The sequence below is a fragment of the Oryzias melastigma genome, linkage group LG5 (assembly GCF_002922805.2).
Source record: "Oryzias melastigma strain HK-1 linkage group LG5, ASM292280v2, whole genome shotgun sequence".
In the NCBI taxonomy this organism is placed as follows: Eukaryota; Metazoa; Chordata; class Actinopteri; order Beloniformes; family Adrianichthyidae; genus Oryzias; species Oryzias melastigma.
The window spans coordinates 18,651,086-18,667,514 of NC_050516.1; the positions used below are offsets into that span (position 1 = coordinate 18,651,086).

Below are 16,429 nucleotides of genomic sequence, written 5' to 3' on the forward strand. Positions count from 1 at the left end.
TGCAACGGCTGGCACCCATGTGACATATTAAGGTGGCCAAAACAGAACCCCTCTCCCTGGCTATCAGTGACAGAGGATTTAATACTCAAGCCTGACCTTTGTCAAAGCATTGTATCATGTAACAATAGCCTCCAAACATTCTCACCTCTAAAGGAAGGGAGGAAGTTAGAAACTGTCTATACCGCAAGTTTCTTAACAATGACTTGTGGGAACTTCACAATCTGTCTGTTTGAAGAATTATTTTAAAAAGTAGATGTAAACTATAAATAAGGGCAACTAATCTTTTATTTTATCATAAAGAATCATTTTGCCTATGAATTTTCCCCAAAACTATTATTTTTATCCATTAAAAACCTCAAATGTTTTTAATTTATCCTAACACTCCCTGCAAACTGATTTAAAATATAATATAATACTAGTCTGAAGATGTTTAGTATTTGAGGGTTTTCCTTGTCAAAACTTAATTTACAGTCAATAAATGAGCCCACCATCACTGCTGGTAAAACATGTTTGCCACTTTAACTTGAAAATTACCAACACATTGTGATAAGTCTGACAAAATCATATGTTCATGAACCCAACTGTGAGAACAAACATAACTGTATCTCCTCGAGAGGGGTTCACATATGGAAGAACTGTAGGGAAGACATTAAAAACTGTCAATCTGTTTAAAAAAAAAAAATCAAAGCAATTGTAAAAGATGAGGTAATAAATACACACAATGGATTCATTCATTGTGAGATTAAACAAGATAAGTTGATTTTTTTTACAATAATCAATAATCCTCAGTGTATGTTTACTCCAATTACTCATTGTAATTCTGTAAAAATGCTGTATGTAAATGTAAGTTTGGACTGAATGGAAAATAAAGGGTCTTCATCCATAGTCCTTCTCAAACTGTGTATTGGATTTGATTGGAAATGGTTTATTTCAATAAATCAAAGCAAAAATAATAAATAAAAAAAAGAAAAAAAAAATATATATATATATATGCAATACACAATGATATATAAAACTTAGGATAATTGGTCAATACATTTGTTGGAAAATGTGCATATTTCCACAAACATAATTTAATTATATTCTTTATCATAAATAGACACGTTAGCTCATTTGCATACAACATACGACACAATTAAACTATAGATATTTCATTTATTATTACTTTTTTTGCACATAAATAATTGTCTCTTGACTTGTAATAAATTATTTATACTTTACCAACGTACATTCAGGTAATTTTAAAAACACAAGTATCAATAAATCCCATGACAAGAATGAAGTACATGATTTAAATAGACATAACATGATTTCAGAAATCATTATCACATATTCAGATCAAGTATAAAAATATGTGCAAATTATTTAGCATTAGAAAAATATATCTATATAGACACTGTATAATTTAAGAAATTGTTTTTAAAAAAATTACAGATTTGATGTTCATTAGGAATGATTCATTTTAACCACATATGACGAAAGAGTGGAGTGAAATGATTAGAAAATAAGTGATCATATTCAATTAATTTGTTTATTTTCCATTATTATTTGTATCTGATCAAAGTCAAGCATCCTTGTTACGTAAATGGACATTTCACATTATACTTCTCTTAATAATCTTTTTTATTATTATTCTATAAATAAGTAAATAAATAACATGTTTTTCTTCAGTATTAAGGTTAACGCAGGAATTTTGCTTTTGTTGATGTCTTTTTTGGTTGCTTTTTTCTGTCTACTAAAACTGTCTGCGTGGGTGTTATGTCACAAATTAATTAAATACATTTCTCCTGAAGGAGTAACGGACAAACTTAAAAAACATGTAAATATAAAATTAAAAACAAAAAGTAAGTCATTTTCGAACATGTTATTCATACTTAGAGGACCCGGGAACACTTGTTTAGACTCAGTTATCTTCTCGTCAAGTTTTAACTAGCTTTTTAACAACAATTGCAATTAACCAAAGTTTCCTTTAACTTTGCCGGTGAGCTGAAACAGTTAGTTCCTTTACGCGTTCAAGGCTCTGAATGCAAAGTTCATCGACAGATTAATGCACTCCTTATTTCTTCGTTAGAGAGTAAATTTAAGAAAAACGCGTTTAGATGTTAACTAATGGTTGAAATGTCTTAATAATACGGAGGCTAGCCGGGATCCTTCTGTATCATTAATTAGCTGCTCCTTTGAGGCAACGCGAGAACTGAGCTGGATAAAAGATGGAATTTTCCACAGCTCAACAAAGAAAAACAACAACATATACAGTTAATTACTGAATTTGAAAATGTGACAATATTTTGTATGGAAGCCGGTTTACCTAAAGCCGCTGCCTGCTCGCGCTGATTGAAGCGATGATGTTGCCGTGTGGTCGCCATAACACCGGAAATCTCACATTAGCTGCACTACGCTCCTATGACCTCCAGGTGGCGCCAAATACACTGGTTAAAACGCTCACGTCGCAGAACACTTTTTAAATACATAAAGAAAAACTCGATGCAATAAAAAATAAATAAAATAAAAATAGGACAACAGCTTAGGATGCATTTGAACTTTCATTTATTTCAATAGTTTCTGTAGCATCAAGATATTGTGAATGCTGTGAAAATGCATGTTTCTAGCATCTGATGTGATCCCATTTAAAATAAATGTGATTTTTCCTCTGGCAACTAAGTAAATGAATCTTAATATATAAATAAATACTCAAATCAAATTAAAACATATTCTTTAGGATTTCAGTGACAGATAACCCTTATTTCAGACCACATTTTGTGATTTCTATGGTACCCACAGACATACATATGTACAAGTCTTAAAATATTCCCTAAATCACTCTGTAAATGTGTTAGGAAATGATTGGATTTGTGTAGTGCAAAAAGGCTTGTGAATTTTAGCTAAAAATGTTATTTACAAAACCATATCACTGATAGAATAATGAGCAAAGTAAAATCCCAAATAATTCAGATCAAAAACCGATTCAAAAAGACTGACTTTTGTCCTTCATAATAATCTGGTAATTTAAATCTTGATTTGCCTTATCACACCTATTCATTGTATACCAACAATAACTTGGATAGGTGATTAAATAAAGAGAAGGTAAGGATAAGCTGAAACTAACATATTTCTTTCAATGGAGGAATTTAATGCAAAAAAAAAATTGTAAGTGATTCTGGTTTATTTCCGGCTCTGCAGCAATTCGTCAATCTGAGTTTTGTACATGTTCTTTACATCTATAAGGTCCAGCCTCAGCTCCTCTGCTTCCTCTGCTTTTTCTCCATACATCTGTAGAATGGTGTTGTGTCTTTGTTCCAGATCCTAAAATGCCAAAGAACACAAGTGAGAAGATAGATTAATGAACAGATTCTTGAAACTGAGATTACCATTTACAATCCTCACTGTGCATAAAAAGCGTTTCTGATTTGCATGATAAAGAATAACAATTATTATTTGCACCTTGAGTTGAATTTTCAACTTCGGAATGCCTTTCACCATTTCTTCCATCTCATCGTTCCTGTTTGTCAGTCGAACCAGTTCTTCTGTCATCACAGCACGACTCCGTTCCAAGTTTGCAATCTCAAGCTATGAAAGATGAAAGAAAGCAAACATTTGCGATAATTATATAAGGAAACGCATTCAGAAATATTGCATGAACAATAAAGATTCTTTAAACCGGAATAGCAAACAGCGCCCCACCTGCAGTTGTGCTATTTCTCCTTCTCTGAGTTTGAGCTGCGACTGCAGGTTCTCTATGATACTGGAGCCTCCTGACAGCCTGGCGGCCTCGTACAGATTGGTCCCGCTCACTGACATCGACATTGTTCCCAGAGAGTGGTCTAGAGAGTCATCCTGGGTGTAAATGAATTTGGGATAGCATTAAGAAAACAATAGTTTTCTGAGTTTTAGATTTTTCTTTTTTTTTAACTGAATTAAAAATTGGTTGAATGGACGCACCTGTGAGAGAACAGAAATGTGCAGCCCAACATTGTCTGCTCCACTGACGGAGCTGGAACGAGACAGGGAGGGTGTGGAAGATCCGGGGGCCTCTCCTACAGAGTTGGTCATTGCCTTCCGCTCCTAATTCAGAGCAAATAAAAAAGGACAAGTTTATACTGTAAGAAACAAAACCAAATGAGCAGCTGAAAAAATCCTAGAATCACTCCAAACCTTTTCCTTTAGAGCCTCTTGTGCCAAATAGCATTTCTTCTTCTCCTTCTCCACCTTAATCTTCTCCATTTCTAGTTGGTTGACCAGCAGCAGCTGAAAGACAAAGAATGAAAATACACATGAGCGTTTGTTTCTTTTGAAAGAACATGAAATAACAGAAAATGAATTATGGTACCTTTTCTTTTTTGGCCTCTTCCATCAAACGACTGTGCTCGCCTCGTAAATTTGTTAATTCAGCATGCTCTCTACAAAACAAAATAATACATTTTCATAACAACTATACAAAATATCAACAGTAATTACACTTTTTTTTAAATAAAGGCAAACAAAAAATCTGTTTTCTCTTCCTCAGAATGTAAACGGGATTCTTAATGGTAAAAAATGTTCATTCACTCGTATAAATAGATTTATAAGGATAGTTGGCAGCAAATTCCTATGAAAGAGTCACAGAACAAAACACGTCGAGCCAGCCAGGAGACAAACCTAGAATCTTCTGATCTGCACTTTGACATGTTACCCACTGGCCCAGAATGAAAGCCACTTCCTAAGCCATGACCTTTTAGCACAAAGGCCATTCGTCTGTCAATACAGTCTGCAGGGGATGTCCTAGAAATGAGTTTTATACAGACTTACTCAAAGGTTGTGTAAGAAAACGAATGAATGTAGAAGAAATTTTATTGTTCATGTCTGTTCAAATTAGTGTCTTTTAATTGACATTTTGGGTCTGGTTACAGAAGTCTGAGACCAACTGGAAACTCAGTCAGGGTTTGCAACCAAAAAAAAAAAAATCAGAGTTTTTTGCCCGATGAATATAAGAAACTTTACCCTTTTTTAAATAAACAAATGTCTATTTTTACAATTTTCAATACGTTTCCAAAAAAAAGTTATAAATGCTTGATGGTGCCCTTATACAGCAGACATTTCCTGTCAAAACATCCAACCAGGCAAATGAAGTCATTTGAGTAAATACTTTAAAAAAAACGAATGCAATGCCATTACTGTAAATATACAATGCCCCTTTTTACTTCTAATTTAAAATGTAAAAAACAATAACTTTTTAGTCTTTCAAAAAGGGGATCCAAGAAAACAATTACACAACTATTTTTATCCAGATCTCCCAAACTGCAAAATGGAGACAACTTTTTATTCAATTTTATATTACTCATCAGCTGATGGTGATGAACCCCTGAACCCAGTAAGAAACCCTGCGTCTCATCTAATATGCATTTCATTAAAAAAAAAAAAATGTGTTTAGATGGAAGAATATCCCAAACAAAGTCAGTAAATTCCAGCTAGCTTATCTAAACATGGCTTGATTTACATAGTTGTGTGTTGTTCAGGATATCAGATTATTCTGGATCAGGTATAGTGGCAAATGTCAAAGTTACCATAGCTAACTGAAGGTAAAACCACATAATCATGTCATTCTAGTAGATTTAGATTTAGCTTACCTGCTGCTCTCATCCTCCAGCTTCTCTCTTTTGTTTTTTTCAGCTTCCACCTGTGTAAGAAGCTTAGCTTTTTCATGGCGGAGTGAGGAATTCTGAGATTCCAGAGAAACCAGCTGAGCCTTGATGGAAAGTAGTTCTTCTGTTGCGGATCGCTCCTTCTCCACAGCAACCGCGAGCTGAGCCTGGGCGTCCACTGTTGACATAACGAGTACACAGAAAGATGACAAGATGGGGGGTTATAAAAGTAAATGCATAAATGATTGAGAGTTCATATAAACATTTTACCTAGTCTGTCAGAAATGTTCTTCTCTATTTTCTCCCAGGATGCCGTTTGTACCCCTAATGAGCCTTGCAGGTTCTCAATTTGTCGCAGAAGAGGTCGGGTGGCCGAGGTGACGCTCTGACTGAGCTCCTGGTTTCTGTTCTCGGCTTCCTGCAATCTCTGAAATAAAAAAGACACCCTAAATGCAACCAACACATTTACCTACAAATGTTTCTTTTTCTTTCAAATAGCCTTTTTTCTTGTACCTGCTGAAGCTCACTGATCTCCTCCCTCAAATAATCTTCTTTCCTTGCTTGCTGGATTTCTGCTCTCTGCAGAGCGAGCCTCAGATCAGCCACCTGTGCACAGTAAAATATTGATGTGCTGTCTGGTTATTGTTGACAGAACATGGGGGAATACAAGCAGCATGTTAACAAACAGCCAGGTTTGGTGGGAAGTTAAAAGATGGCCATGCCTGCAGAGTAGAACAGCGGTCTATATGTTGTGGTTTTACCTGGTTGGCCAGCACCTCCTGCTGTATCCGGGCCTCCTCCTGGGCCTTCTCCAGAGTCAGGCTCAGTTGCTCTTTGGCCTGGGTCTCCCTGCTCAGAGCAGCCTCCTCAGCCTCACTGACTCGGCTGGCGTTCATCTTATGAAGCTCCGCCAGCTCCCTGACAACAGATGACAACAGATTAACATACAACTGAACACTTAATAGGGAAGTCATTGCTTTGGGTATAAAATATTTCCTGAAAGATGTTTTTAAGAACAAGTTTGAACGTTAATTCATGGCTACAGCACAATACTGAATTTGCCATTTATGACATCACAAATGTAGGTGTTTACGACCAACTTAAGATGGTTTTAGTTTGATAACTACTAACTGCAACTCAAAAATTTAACAACAAAGAAGGGAAAAAATTAGTGACACCATTGTGCTTTTTTAATTGTGCATTAAGCTTAGACTGCTCCAGGAATCAGATCTTTGGTGATCGTGTTAGTAGCAGGGTGTGTCACTATTTACTTGTAGGAGTTATCGAGTGCAGCCTCAAGACTTCTATTTTTCTCCTGCAGCTCCTCCACGTCCGTCTGCAGCCGGCTCAGATCCTTTTCCTGCTGTTCTCCAACACCGTTCAGCCTCCTGATGTTCTCCCTGTGCTGTTTCTCCACCTCCTCCTTCCCATCGAGTACCTGGATGCACCAAAGAGTTAACTGTGAATATTTTGAGTAGTTAAGTGAAGAGGCTAAATATTTTATGCAGCACAAAAAACGGATATGCAAAGTAGTACCACCAAGGATTTATTCTCTTTAAATAGAATGAAGACAGAGGTTCCCTTAAGTTTAACCAGCAACATTCAAACTTGAAATGGCACAAATGTTTTGATAGCAGGTGATAACGGCTTCTGGGGGGGATAACTCTTCATCCTGACCTCCTGCAAATGCTTGAGCTCGTCCTCCTGCTCCTTGATCTTCTTCTGCTGTTTCATTATCTTTGCGTCACTCTCCTTCTCCTTGGCACGCAGTTTTTTGATGATGTTGCTGTGCTGCAGCTGCTGCTTGGAAAGCTTTTCACCTAAAACATGAGCGAAGAAAATAGATGTTTAAACTTTATGCGAGTAGTAATTGAATAGTAATTTTTAGGCATTTTAGGCAAGAAAGATTAAATCTAATATTTTGAATATGTGGCTGCAATGATAACATTTGTCTCTTTTTTGTTAAAAAGTGTGTAACACAGCAACTAAGAAATGCATTTCTGATGTAGGAGGACACACTGATATTTATGTAGTTGCCAAGCAGGATGCTTCTGCTACACTGAGTGCAAATCTGAGCAGGTGACAAAGCGTTTCATCAGTCGTGTCAGAAAATAGTGAGAGTCTCCAATGAGTATCCTTTTTACACAAGTCTCACCTTCCTCCAGAAGCCCCCTGATCTGCTCCTCCTTTTCTTTGATTATCTCCATTGTATCACTGGAGTTCAGTCTTGTAGAAAGCTCCTCTCGGAGGCCCTTTATCTCCTGTTACGTTAAAAAGAATGGCAAACTTTGACAAAGGTGTAGTATTGAAAGAAGAGGGGGATGATGGTTAAGTGGCAACAATGGACTAATAGCCGGCAGAGCTCATAGAAACTGATGTCTATACCTTCTTGGCGATGTCTCTTTCTTTACAAGCCAGTTGAGCCTTTCTCTCGGCTTCTGCAATGCGCTGTGTGAATTCATCTTTTAGGGACTGGACAGTGGAGCTTTCTTCCTTCAAGTTTGTCACTTCACTGAAAAATAAAATAGACCCGTTTAAGGGCAGAACTCGTTGCAAACACACTTAACACTACTTAAAAAAAATCTGAGAAAACGTTTCTAAATTTAAAAGTAAAATAATGTTTTAAAAAAAATGTTGCTGTGGTCTTTGATATGCTTAAACTCTATTGACTTCTTTTCTCTACTGCAGGTTTGCAATGTCTTGTTTGACTTGTCTGTCAACATTAGCAACTCCTCTGTGGGAATCTGGTGTTTGAGGGACTCACTCTTTCAAATTGTCACAATCCTCCTCCAGCCTGGCCTTCTCTTTGCTAACCGCCAGCAGCTGGGACTCTCTTTTCTCAAGGCGACTGGACAGATCATCGATTACCTGAAACATTGACAAAAACAATGGTTTGATGTTTGATGCCAAATGTCAGAAGATGTGTTTAAGAGAAACTTTAAATTACCCTTCATAAAGATAAGACTTTGTGATACAATGTTCCCGCATTTATCATGGGAGATATGTGAAATCCACAAAGTAGTCCTCTTTATTTTTACAGTAATTAAAGACTAAAAACTCCTCACTATACAAATTGCAACATTTTTCGACAGACATTAACATTTTCAAACTTTCCTCTCTTGTTTAAACACTCAAAGTTCAAACCTTCATAGAAAAATAAGTTCATTATTATGAAATGGTGACATTTTAACTTGAACATATACTTTAAAAGGAATAAAACAAAGATCTGCTCGCGACCGGAGATTTATGTAGATCTGGAAAAGCTGAACGCATTCTGTACAGGAGATACAGCGAGGAGGACATTGATTGACAATGTTTAACAGCCAACCAGAATGCAGAACACTGTGAGCTGTTTAAAAAAAAAAAAAAAAAGGAAAAATTCTGCAAGACCACCAAAGATAAACGACAATATAGCAAAGGACAACCGTATTTAAAATATAGAAATGGGAGTTTCAACAGCTCTACATTATTTGTACTCCTCTTACATGATAACAACAATCTAAAGTGAATTTGTGGTATTGACTTGCACAAAAAACATGATTATGTGCTTCCAAGACTAACTTATGACGACATTTTTTTTTTTAGATCCAATCAATTACATGAAGGACCAGAAGGATTTTAGTCAAAAAAGTTAGCCCACAAAGTAAACACATGATTAACACACATTTGAAATTAAAATGCAACAAATGAATGAATTACCTTTTGAAGCTCCAATATCTGAACAGTAGAAACACTTTTCATCTCCTCGGTGATGGGCAGATCGCTCTGTCCTTCCGCTTTGAGCGGAGGCTCAAACACTGAAATAAAGGCTTCAGGCTCCATCTCTGTCAGCTCTTCGGGCTGCTCGCTGTTCACAGGCGTCGCACTTCGCCCACTTTCCTCCATCTCGTCCAGTGACTGCTCCCTTGTCCTCTCTGGGTGTTCCTTCTCCTCAGACGTCTCCTCCTCACCCTCTTTTTCCATTACTCCGTCTTCCTGCTTCTCACACGTTAAAGAAGCAGGACCAGCGGTGACAGACGCCAGAGTCCGACTGCCAGAGATCTCGTCATCCGAGTTGACCTCACTGACGCTCCGGCTGTCCAGTGACTGCACGCTGAATGAATCGATCCGCTCGAATGCATCTGAGGAGGAACCGCAGCTCTCCGTGAGCTTCGGGTAATCCTCTAGTTGGGGAAAATCTCCACAGGTGGAGGCAGTGAGAAGCTGAAAGGATCCCTGCATGAGGTGAAGGCCTGCTTTGCTTTCGCCAGTTTCTTGTCTGGAGCTGACGGAGCTTTCGCTCAGCACGCTCTCGTGATCAAGAACTTCAATGTCACTTGTGGTAGAGGTTCCTGAGGAGAAAGCGCTGACCGGAGGAGACGGGGTGTCTGTTTGACGATCCTCTGTCTTGCGCTCTTTCTGATCTGGGTTTGCTTCTTTGGAGGATGATGAGGCTGCAGAATCTGTGGGAGACTTCGCTTCAGAAGCTGAGGGCTCTGGAGGTGGGTTTGGGGCGTCAGGTTCCACCGTGTTTTCTGACAAAGTGTCTGACTGCCCTGTTTTGTTCTGTTCAGCCGGAACCGGTGAACCTTCATCTTCTTTTTCACTTTCGTCAGTTTTGCAAGGAAGATCACTGGAAGTAGCAGTAGTGGGGGAAACTGGCTGGAGGAGGATAATGTCTTTGTAAGGTGCTGCTGGTGAATCCTTGGTTTCCTCAAGTGGAGTCTCGGCTACCGTCTCACTGTCTGGACCTTTAACAGGTTCTATATTAGGACTCTCTTCAGTTTTCTGGGCTTGAGAAACAGCTTCTCTGCTTTTCTTCTCCTCCTTCTGAAGTCTCCGTTGGGTTTTCGTAGGGGGTACAGACACAACCGGGCTTTTACTAACCGGGTTGACATCCCCGGGTGAGAGAAAGGCACTGAAAAAGTTCTCAGATTCATCCACAACAGTACGGGTGACAGGAGTAGTAATGGCCCCCGATGAGGGCGGAGGAGTGGTGGGCTCTTCTTCTGCAGGTGCTTCCCACTGAGTCATCCCCCATCCTCCACTTAACGAGAGTTTTCCAGGTAATGAAACATCTGACAAAAAACGATGTAATGAGCTGTTAGCATTGCTGACACGTCTATGATTTGCAGTTTCAACCATACACCGAGCTACTTACCATCAGATGGCATCACAACGGTGTCACCCCACTGGTCCTCCTCTTTAATGTCCAGAACGCGATCGATGGACTTCTGAGCCGATGTTAAAGCTTGTTTAGCGAAACTGGACAGGTGAGATGCGTTGAACCAACTCATTCTGACTGAAAAGCTAGCAGCAGCGTCTGGCGGCGGGGGGCTCACAACTGCACGCTGTGTTTTAACTCCGTGTTGCCAAAGACGACCACTTTACAATAGCACGCAACAAAAGCCAAGATCGTTACGGTTCTTTAAAGCTTCGCAGTTAGTAAGCTAGTTAGCAGTTCCTGAAGCTAACTCAAGCTGACAACCGTATGTGTGGAGTCTGGAGAGCGTTGATATACTTTCACCTCATTTCTTTTTTAAAAAATGACTATTTAAGTCAATTTAGTATTAGTAAATATCTCGACTCTAACTCCATCGTAGTTGTCAGGCCAAACGGCTGTCCTTATCCGAGGCTTTTCCGTCTTCTTGACGCAGCCTTCATCGTTTGTTTTGGTCGCTCTTCTCAACTTGTAGCTTGTCGCGCGGCTAGCATTAGCATGTTTGCTACTTCCTTTCCACGTAGCAGCATGACGTCACAGTCAGGTCAGGTTACAGACTACCACTTTATTTCCTCCGAAAAAATAAAAATAAACTGTAGGAACACACAAGCAAAATAAGTATCAAATAAAAAAAAACTGATTTTACTTCATTAAAATATTACAATAGTGCTAAATACAACAAGATCGGTCCTTTTAATCTAAGATCATTCATCTCTTTACACACTTATATCTCCATATGTTTCATTTTTTACATTTTGCCTTCAGGAGTAAAGTTTTTAAAAGAAACTCAAACTCACATCATGCAAAATTGTTATAAATTTTGTTATAACTGGCAAAGTACATATTTATCTTCTTCATTGATTTGGAATCCTGTTCAACATGTAAAATAACAAAGCTCTAACTGTTTTATGCAAAGCTTGCATATTAGGATTTAAGGTATGGTTGTTCCGTGCCCTTAAAAAAAAAAAAAAAAACAGACATTATGTACCAAAAAAGCAATTTATTCCAGTCTGTACAGTTTCAGCTTTAAAAGCTGCAGCAACTAAAAAAAGCTGAAACATAAATAAATAAACAACAGAACAAGTACAGAAGAAACTGTTGGGGAAAAGTGTGTAGATTTCTCCATTTGCACAGAAAACTACTTAATGATGAAAATAACAATTACATAATTCTGGGAAGGAACCAAAACATGACAGAACTCCAATTTGGCTTTTCAGTGCAAAAACATCCAGTTTTCCCATTAAATTAGATACATGTTTAAACATTGTGATTGGATTCGCTGTGAGCTGATTTTGTTTTGAACTAAGTGGGAGTGCTTCTGCTTGTTCTATGAGGTAAAGCAAAGTCGAAACATCACGGTCTGGGGTGTCGTTACATCAGCTACAGCAAGTTCCTGTCCGTCTGTCAGTCCCAGCTCTGAAAAAAAACATATAAATATAAACAAGAGATTTAATAATGCTCTATAAAAACATCTAAATAACAGTAAAATCTGCTTTAAAAAGTTCAGTTTGTAAAGGAGCTCACCTTTTAACGTTTTAGACAGATTTGCTCGTGTCCTCTGTTCAATTGAAGCTACAGACTGAAGAAAAATAATTCTGATTTAGTGCAATTTATGTAAACAAACTCTTACTTAAGTAATTAAATAACAAAAGCATTAAATAAAAATGTAAACTACTCTAAAATTAAATACCTGTAAATATAATGTTTTGTTTTTTCCCTCCACTGTGGCTGTTATAGCAGGTGACTTCATTTGTCTGGAAAGCAAATATTTTTGTTTTCTCATGAAACAAATAAAAATCCCCATCAAGCAAATATATGAAAAGCAGGAGGAAGGATAACTCACAATGATGCACTCTCAGTCAGAAAGTCTAACACTTCCTGGAGTTTGGAAGATGGATGAAAGTGGAGATCCTGAGGTACCTGTCTGCAAGCACTGCAGTTTTCCTGCAGAAAAGACAAAAACACACCTCAACCCAACAGCCCACTGGTCTATTCCATCATACGTTAATGGGAGCGTGGGATTCCAGTGCAGACCTTCCTTTCTGCCTCAAAGGTGTAGGTATACAGGCCGTCAACATCGTTGAAAACCATGTAGTTACTGAGAGGTACATAGGCACTGACAAAAAAAATAAGCAGTAAAAACAATGTCACTTAATGAAAGACGCAGACTCAAAATATAACCTGCAGTTCCATCAGCAAACTAGTCCTCCCACATTCTTCAACGTAGAGAAACACAATAACCTGTCTTCTGTACAAAAACGTCTGTAATGTCTCTATATGGAACTATATATATATATAAGTCGTGTGAGATATTACAATCTTTAAATGATTGTCAAAACATACCTTGTTGCTAATTTGAAAACTTCAGTGGCACAAGCAGCTGGATCAAACAAGAAAAAGTCAAACTATTACATACAAATCATCTTCAGTTAGTACTTTCTAAAACAGGACAAGTATACACCATCATTTCATATTTACTTATGGATCATAACTACTAAATACTTACCAGCAATGACAGCATTTGTAGATGCAACAGCTGGGATTATCCTTTTAACAACACCTGCAACATACGAAAGCTTTGTACTGGGATTTTTAATTTAAAAAAATAAAATAAAATCATGAAGGTGAATTGATTTTATAAAACATCACGTTAAAAATGTATTTTTTTCCCCCCCGGTTGTTGGAACCTTAAGAAGCTTTTTTCCAAGAGGAAGTACAAGTAAATTATCAAAACTCTGGAGGCAAAACCCAGTAATTGTTTGCTCACCCTGTGTAAGCCTGTACGTGACTCCTGTTATACTGAATTCTGCTGCCCTCTCCAGAGATCTCTGAAAAACCCACTGGATGTGCTCTGGGTCATCTCCATCCAATGCTACACCATCTAATTCACACATATATATTTAAGTCAGTTATCATTATATTGTATGTATTTTTCCAAACAGAAACACAATAATGAAAATGAAAAGAGTGTTCCTCCGTACCACCAAACGGCAGCTCTTTGGGCCACTGCAGTATTCTGACATATTCAATGCAATGCTCTGGCAAACGAGGCATTGAAGCTATTGTGCACATGGGGAAGTTGATCTGCAAGGAAATGCACATTTTTAATATTCTTAACAAAGACAAACATCAAGAATTGCTTTTATATATATTTCAAAGATATTTTTTTTTTTATTTTCCATACCTGAGGAGGGTAAAGCTCCAAGGTGCAGTCAATGCAGGCGGTCATACCAGGCAAAATGACTCTGGCGTTGCCCTTAAAGCCTTCAGTCCCACCATCGATTAATGGGATAATGGACCCTGGATCCAACACGCCGTCCTCATACACCAGCAAAGACAGCTGGATAGAAACACAAATTAATACCGTGTGGACAGGATGATCACTTAAGCTAAAATGTTTCAATTGTCTCCAAAAACAAAAATGGGGATTATGATAGCATTTCAAGGAAAATGTCTTACCAGCATGCCGTTCATCCACCTCCTGGCAACAATAGAATCAAGTCCACAAACAATTATATGGAATTCTAGATGGATAAAAATATGGGATAAGTTGATACAATCCACACAGCTGACATGAGACAACACATTGGTGCTGAAAATCACAAACAAATTCAGTAATTTCAATTTAAAGTCATTCTGTTTTATGTTCTGTGAGTGAAAGTTTTTTTTAAGACATTTAACCAAACAACCAATAATATGTTATTCATATAAAACGACAATACTATAACCGATCTTTAAGATTTGCTCCTCCATCAGATCTCTTTTAAACACAAATACTTACGTCTGTAGAATGTTTCGTCTAGGTCCTGAATTTTTTTAAAATGACTGTACACCCCATTAAGAAAACAAAGGAGTTAGGAAAAAAATGTAATGATTCCTAGTCTTAACCTCTGGACACCTGAATTTATTTCCAGCTTTAAAAAAAAAATATTTGTATTTTTGTTTTCACTCAGATCTTTGGAAAAGATGTGGTTTGATACATATTTGCATCAACAGGTGTCAAGGGGTTAAAGTGCCATACAATAGATTTCATTTGATCTCCTTCTTTATATTTGACTAAAAAGGATACGGAACAACGCAGCATCCTGGAACACGGCTGTTTATGAAATCCGCTGCCACTTCAGCTTTAGGTCGGCCAACATCCTTAGGCCTGGAGAAAATAAACATGTTAATGGGAAAAAATGCCATTCCTAATATTACATCCATATATAAAATTTTTGAGAAAAAAAGAGAAGCTTAAAAGAATACAAACCTGAAGAGAAACTGACGATTCAGGTTGGAAACATCAATAGTGTCCATGTCAACTACACTGATGTTCCGAAAGCCTGACAAAGCCTAAGTCACAAATAAAATGATTAGAAAAAACATGCCATTGTGTTTCTATCTTTCAAAAATGCTAAATTGATCAGTTTACCAGATCTTTCAGCAGCTCACATCCCAGCCCGCCAGCACCGATGACCAGGATTTTGCAGGTTTCCAACAAAAACTGTAAACTCTTCAAACATCAGACAAGAAATATATATAAGGAAAAGCAAAATGGAAAAATAAATTCGAAAATATAAACTAACACAACACCCTGGAGGGATGGTGCTACCTCTGTGCTGGGTTCAAAGTCCGGGTGTGTAAATGGTCCTGGCCTCTCCAGGAATGTTTTTATGTGGTTCCATCTGCCTCCCCACTCACACGAAACTCCAGATCCTCCGTCTACCACCATGCTGGAGATGATAAAGACATTTAGCTGTCAAAACCAGCAGCTTTTGAGATCAATTCAATGTATTTATGATTGGAATATTACTGTCCTACTGGGATCATGCAAAAAATGGACAGAAACCTTATTTCCTCTACAGGTAGGGACTGTAAATGCATCACCAGACAGTGTAGCATAAGCTAGAGAGCGTTAATGGAATTAAATGAACGTGCTGAGGTAATATTTGCGTTTTGTTGGATAAAATATAACGCACATTTGAGGAGGAAAATGTGGAAATAGTTTATCTCATAGGTCTGAATCCCCTGGATGACAGGTGACTGAAGCTCTCCTGCTTGAACAGCTTCTGTAACTAGACTATGTTATTAGCCGTCCCAAAATAGCTACTATGCCGGCAGCGATGAATGGATTTGAGCCATGACTCAGCATACTAAGCGAATGAAACAATATGTTTACTTTTAGAACATGTTAGTTATTTTGGGGTGGCGAGCCACGAACATTTACAGTACACTTGCTAAATGTATATTTTGGTTACAAACAGGTTAGCTGTCTCCGTAAGCTAACGTTACGTGCTTCCTGTCTATTAAAGGTTCCGCCGAGTCTACCAATTTGATCACTAACTTCTCAGTCAGCTCCACTACTTTCGTTCTTTTCTTCTCCCTAAAAAGAGAGAACAAAAGAAGGTTGATTCATGCTGCACTCCCAGGGGTTCATGAGATTTGAAAGCATCTTTCGGGCTTTCTTTCGCGGTTCTTCGGCAGCTACTTACGGCTCATCCATCTCCGCCATGTTGGAGTAACTTCAAGTGCTCGAGTAAATAGTAGGAGAAACAAACTTCGAGGGTCATAGTATTATGTTTGTGGAGCAAAAATAAAACCGGATAATCTTGAAAGTACAGAGCTATAA

The 16,429-nt window shown here is 37.9% G+C and overlaps 3 protein-coding genes across 5 annotated transcripts in view; all 3 read right to left on the reverse strand.

Moving 5' to 3' along the window:
• Positions 1-2,414, reverse strand: part of eogt (EGF domain-specific O-linked N-acetylglucosamine (GlcNAc) transferase) — a 27,260-nt gene extending 24,846 nt beyond the window's left edge. For both annotated transcript variants that reach the window (XM_036211964.1, XM_024270327.2), the window contains exon 1: positions 2,309-2,414. The gene's annotated coding sequence lies outside the window, so the exon portion shown is untranslated. The remainder of the gene's footprint in view (positions 1-2,308) is intronic.
• A 695-nt stretch (positions 2,415-3,109) lies between these two features.
• Positions 3,110-11,131, reverse strand: tmf1 (TATA element modulatory factor 1; the record flags this gene model as incomplete). Its single annotated transcript, XM_024270315.2, is given in 17 exon segments — positions 3,110-3,303; positions 3,442-3,567; positions 3,682-3,834; positions 3,940-4,062; positions 4,153-4,245; positions 4,328-4,397; positions 5,604-5,796; positions 5,889-6,045; positions 6,132-6,224; positions 6,380-6,536; positions 6,890-7,056; positions 7,296-7,438; positions 7,774-7,879; positions 8,004-8,130; positions 8,383-8,486; positions 9,318-10,675; positions 10,759-11,131. Coding segments are annotated over 17 exon segments (3,447 nt in total). The 3' UTR covers positions 3,110-3,162.
• Positions 11,132-11,803: 672 nt separating this feature from the next.
• uba3 (ubiquitin-like modifier activating enzyme 3) lies at positions 11,804-16,429 on the reverse strand. Of its 2 annotated transcripts, XM_024270328.2 has the most exons (18): positions 16,293-16,429; positions 16,145-16,183; positions 15,413-15,533; positions 15,233-15,313; positions 15,071-15,153; positions 14,888-14,968; positions 14,600-14,643; positions 14,278-14,342; positions 14,003-14,158; positions 13,800-13,902; positions 13,586-13,699; positions 13,325-13,378; positions 13,162-13,198; positions 12,853-12,934; positions 12,662-12,762; positions 12,509-12,572; positions 12,343-12,397; positions 11,804-12,234 (listed from the first exon to the last, which is right to left on the reverse strand). In XM_024270328.2, the coding sequence occupies exons 1-18, from the start codon at positions 16,310-16,312 to the stop codon at positions 12,146-12,148; spliced, it is 1,389 nt and encodes a 462-aa protein (XP_024126096.1). In that variant the 5' UTR covers positions 16,313-16,429; the 3' UTR covers positions 11,804-12,145. The 2 variants fall into 2 exon arrangements, with proteins under 2 accessions (XP_024126096.1, XP_024126097.1); XM_024270329.2 differs by lacking the exon at positions 16,145-16,183.

Excerpts from the sequence above, each read along its gene's own strand:
- uba3 (XM_024270328.2), bottom strand. The coding sequence starts at position 16,312 with ATGGCGGAGATGGATGAGCC. Across the intron at positions 15,534-16,144 it reads GTAGTGGAGCTGACTGAGAA|CATGGTGGTAGACGGAGGAT; the intron begins GTTAGTGATCAA and ends TATCATCTCCAG. Across the intron at positions 13,903-14,002 it reads TGGAGCTTTACCCTCCTCAG|ATCAACTTCCCCATGTGCAC; the intron begins GTATGGAAAATA and ends ATTTCCTTGCAG.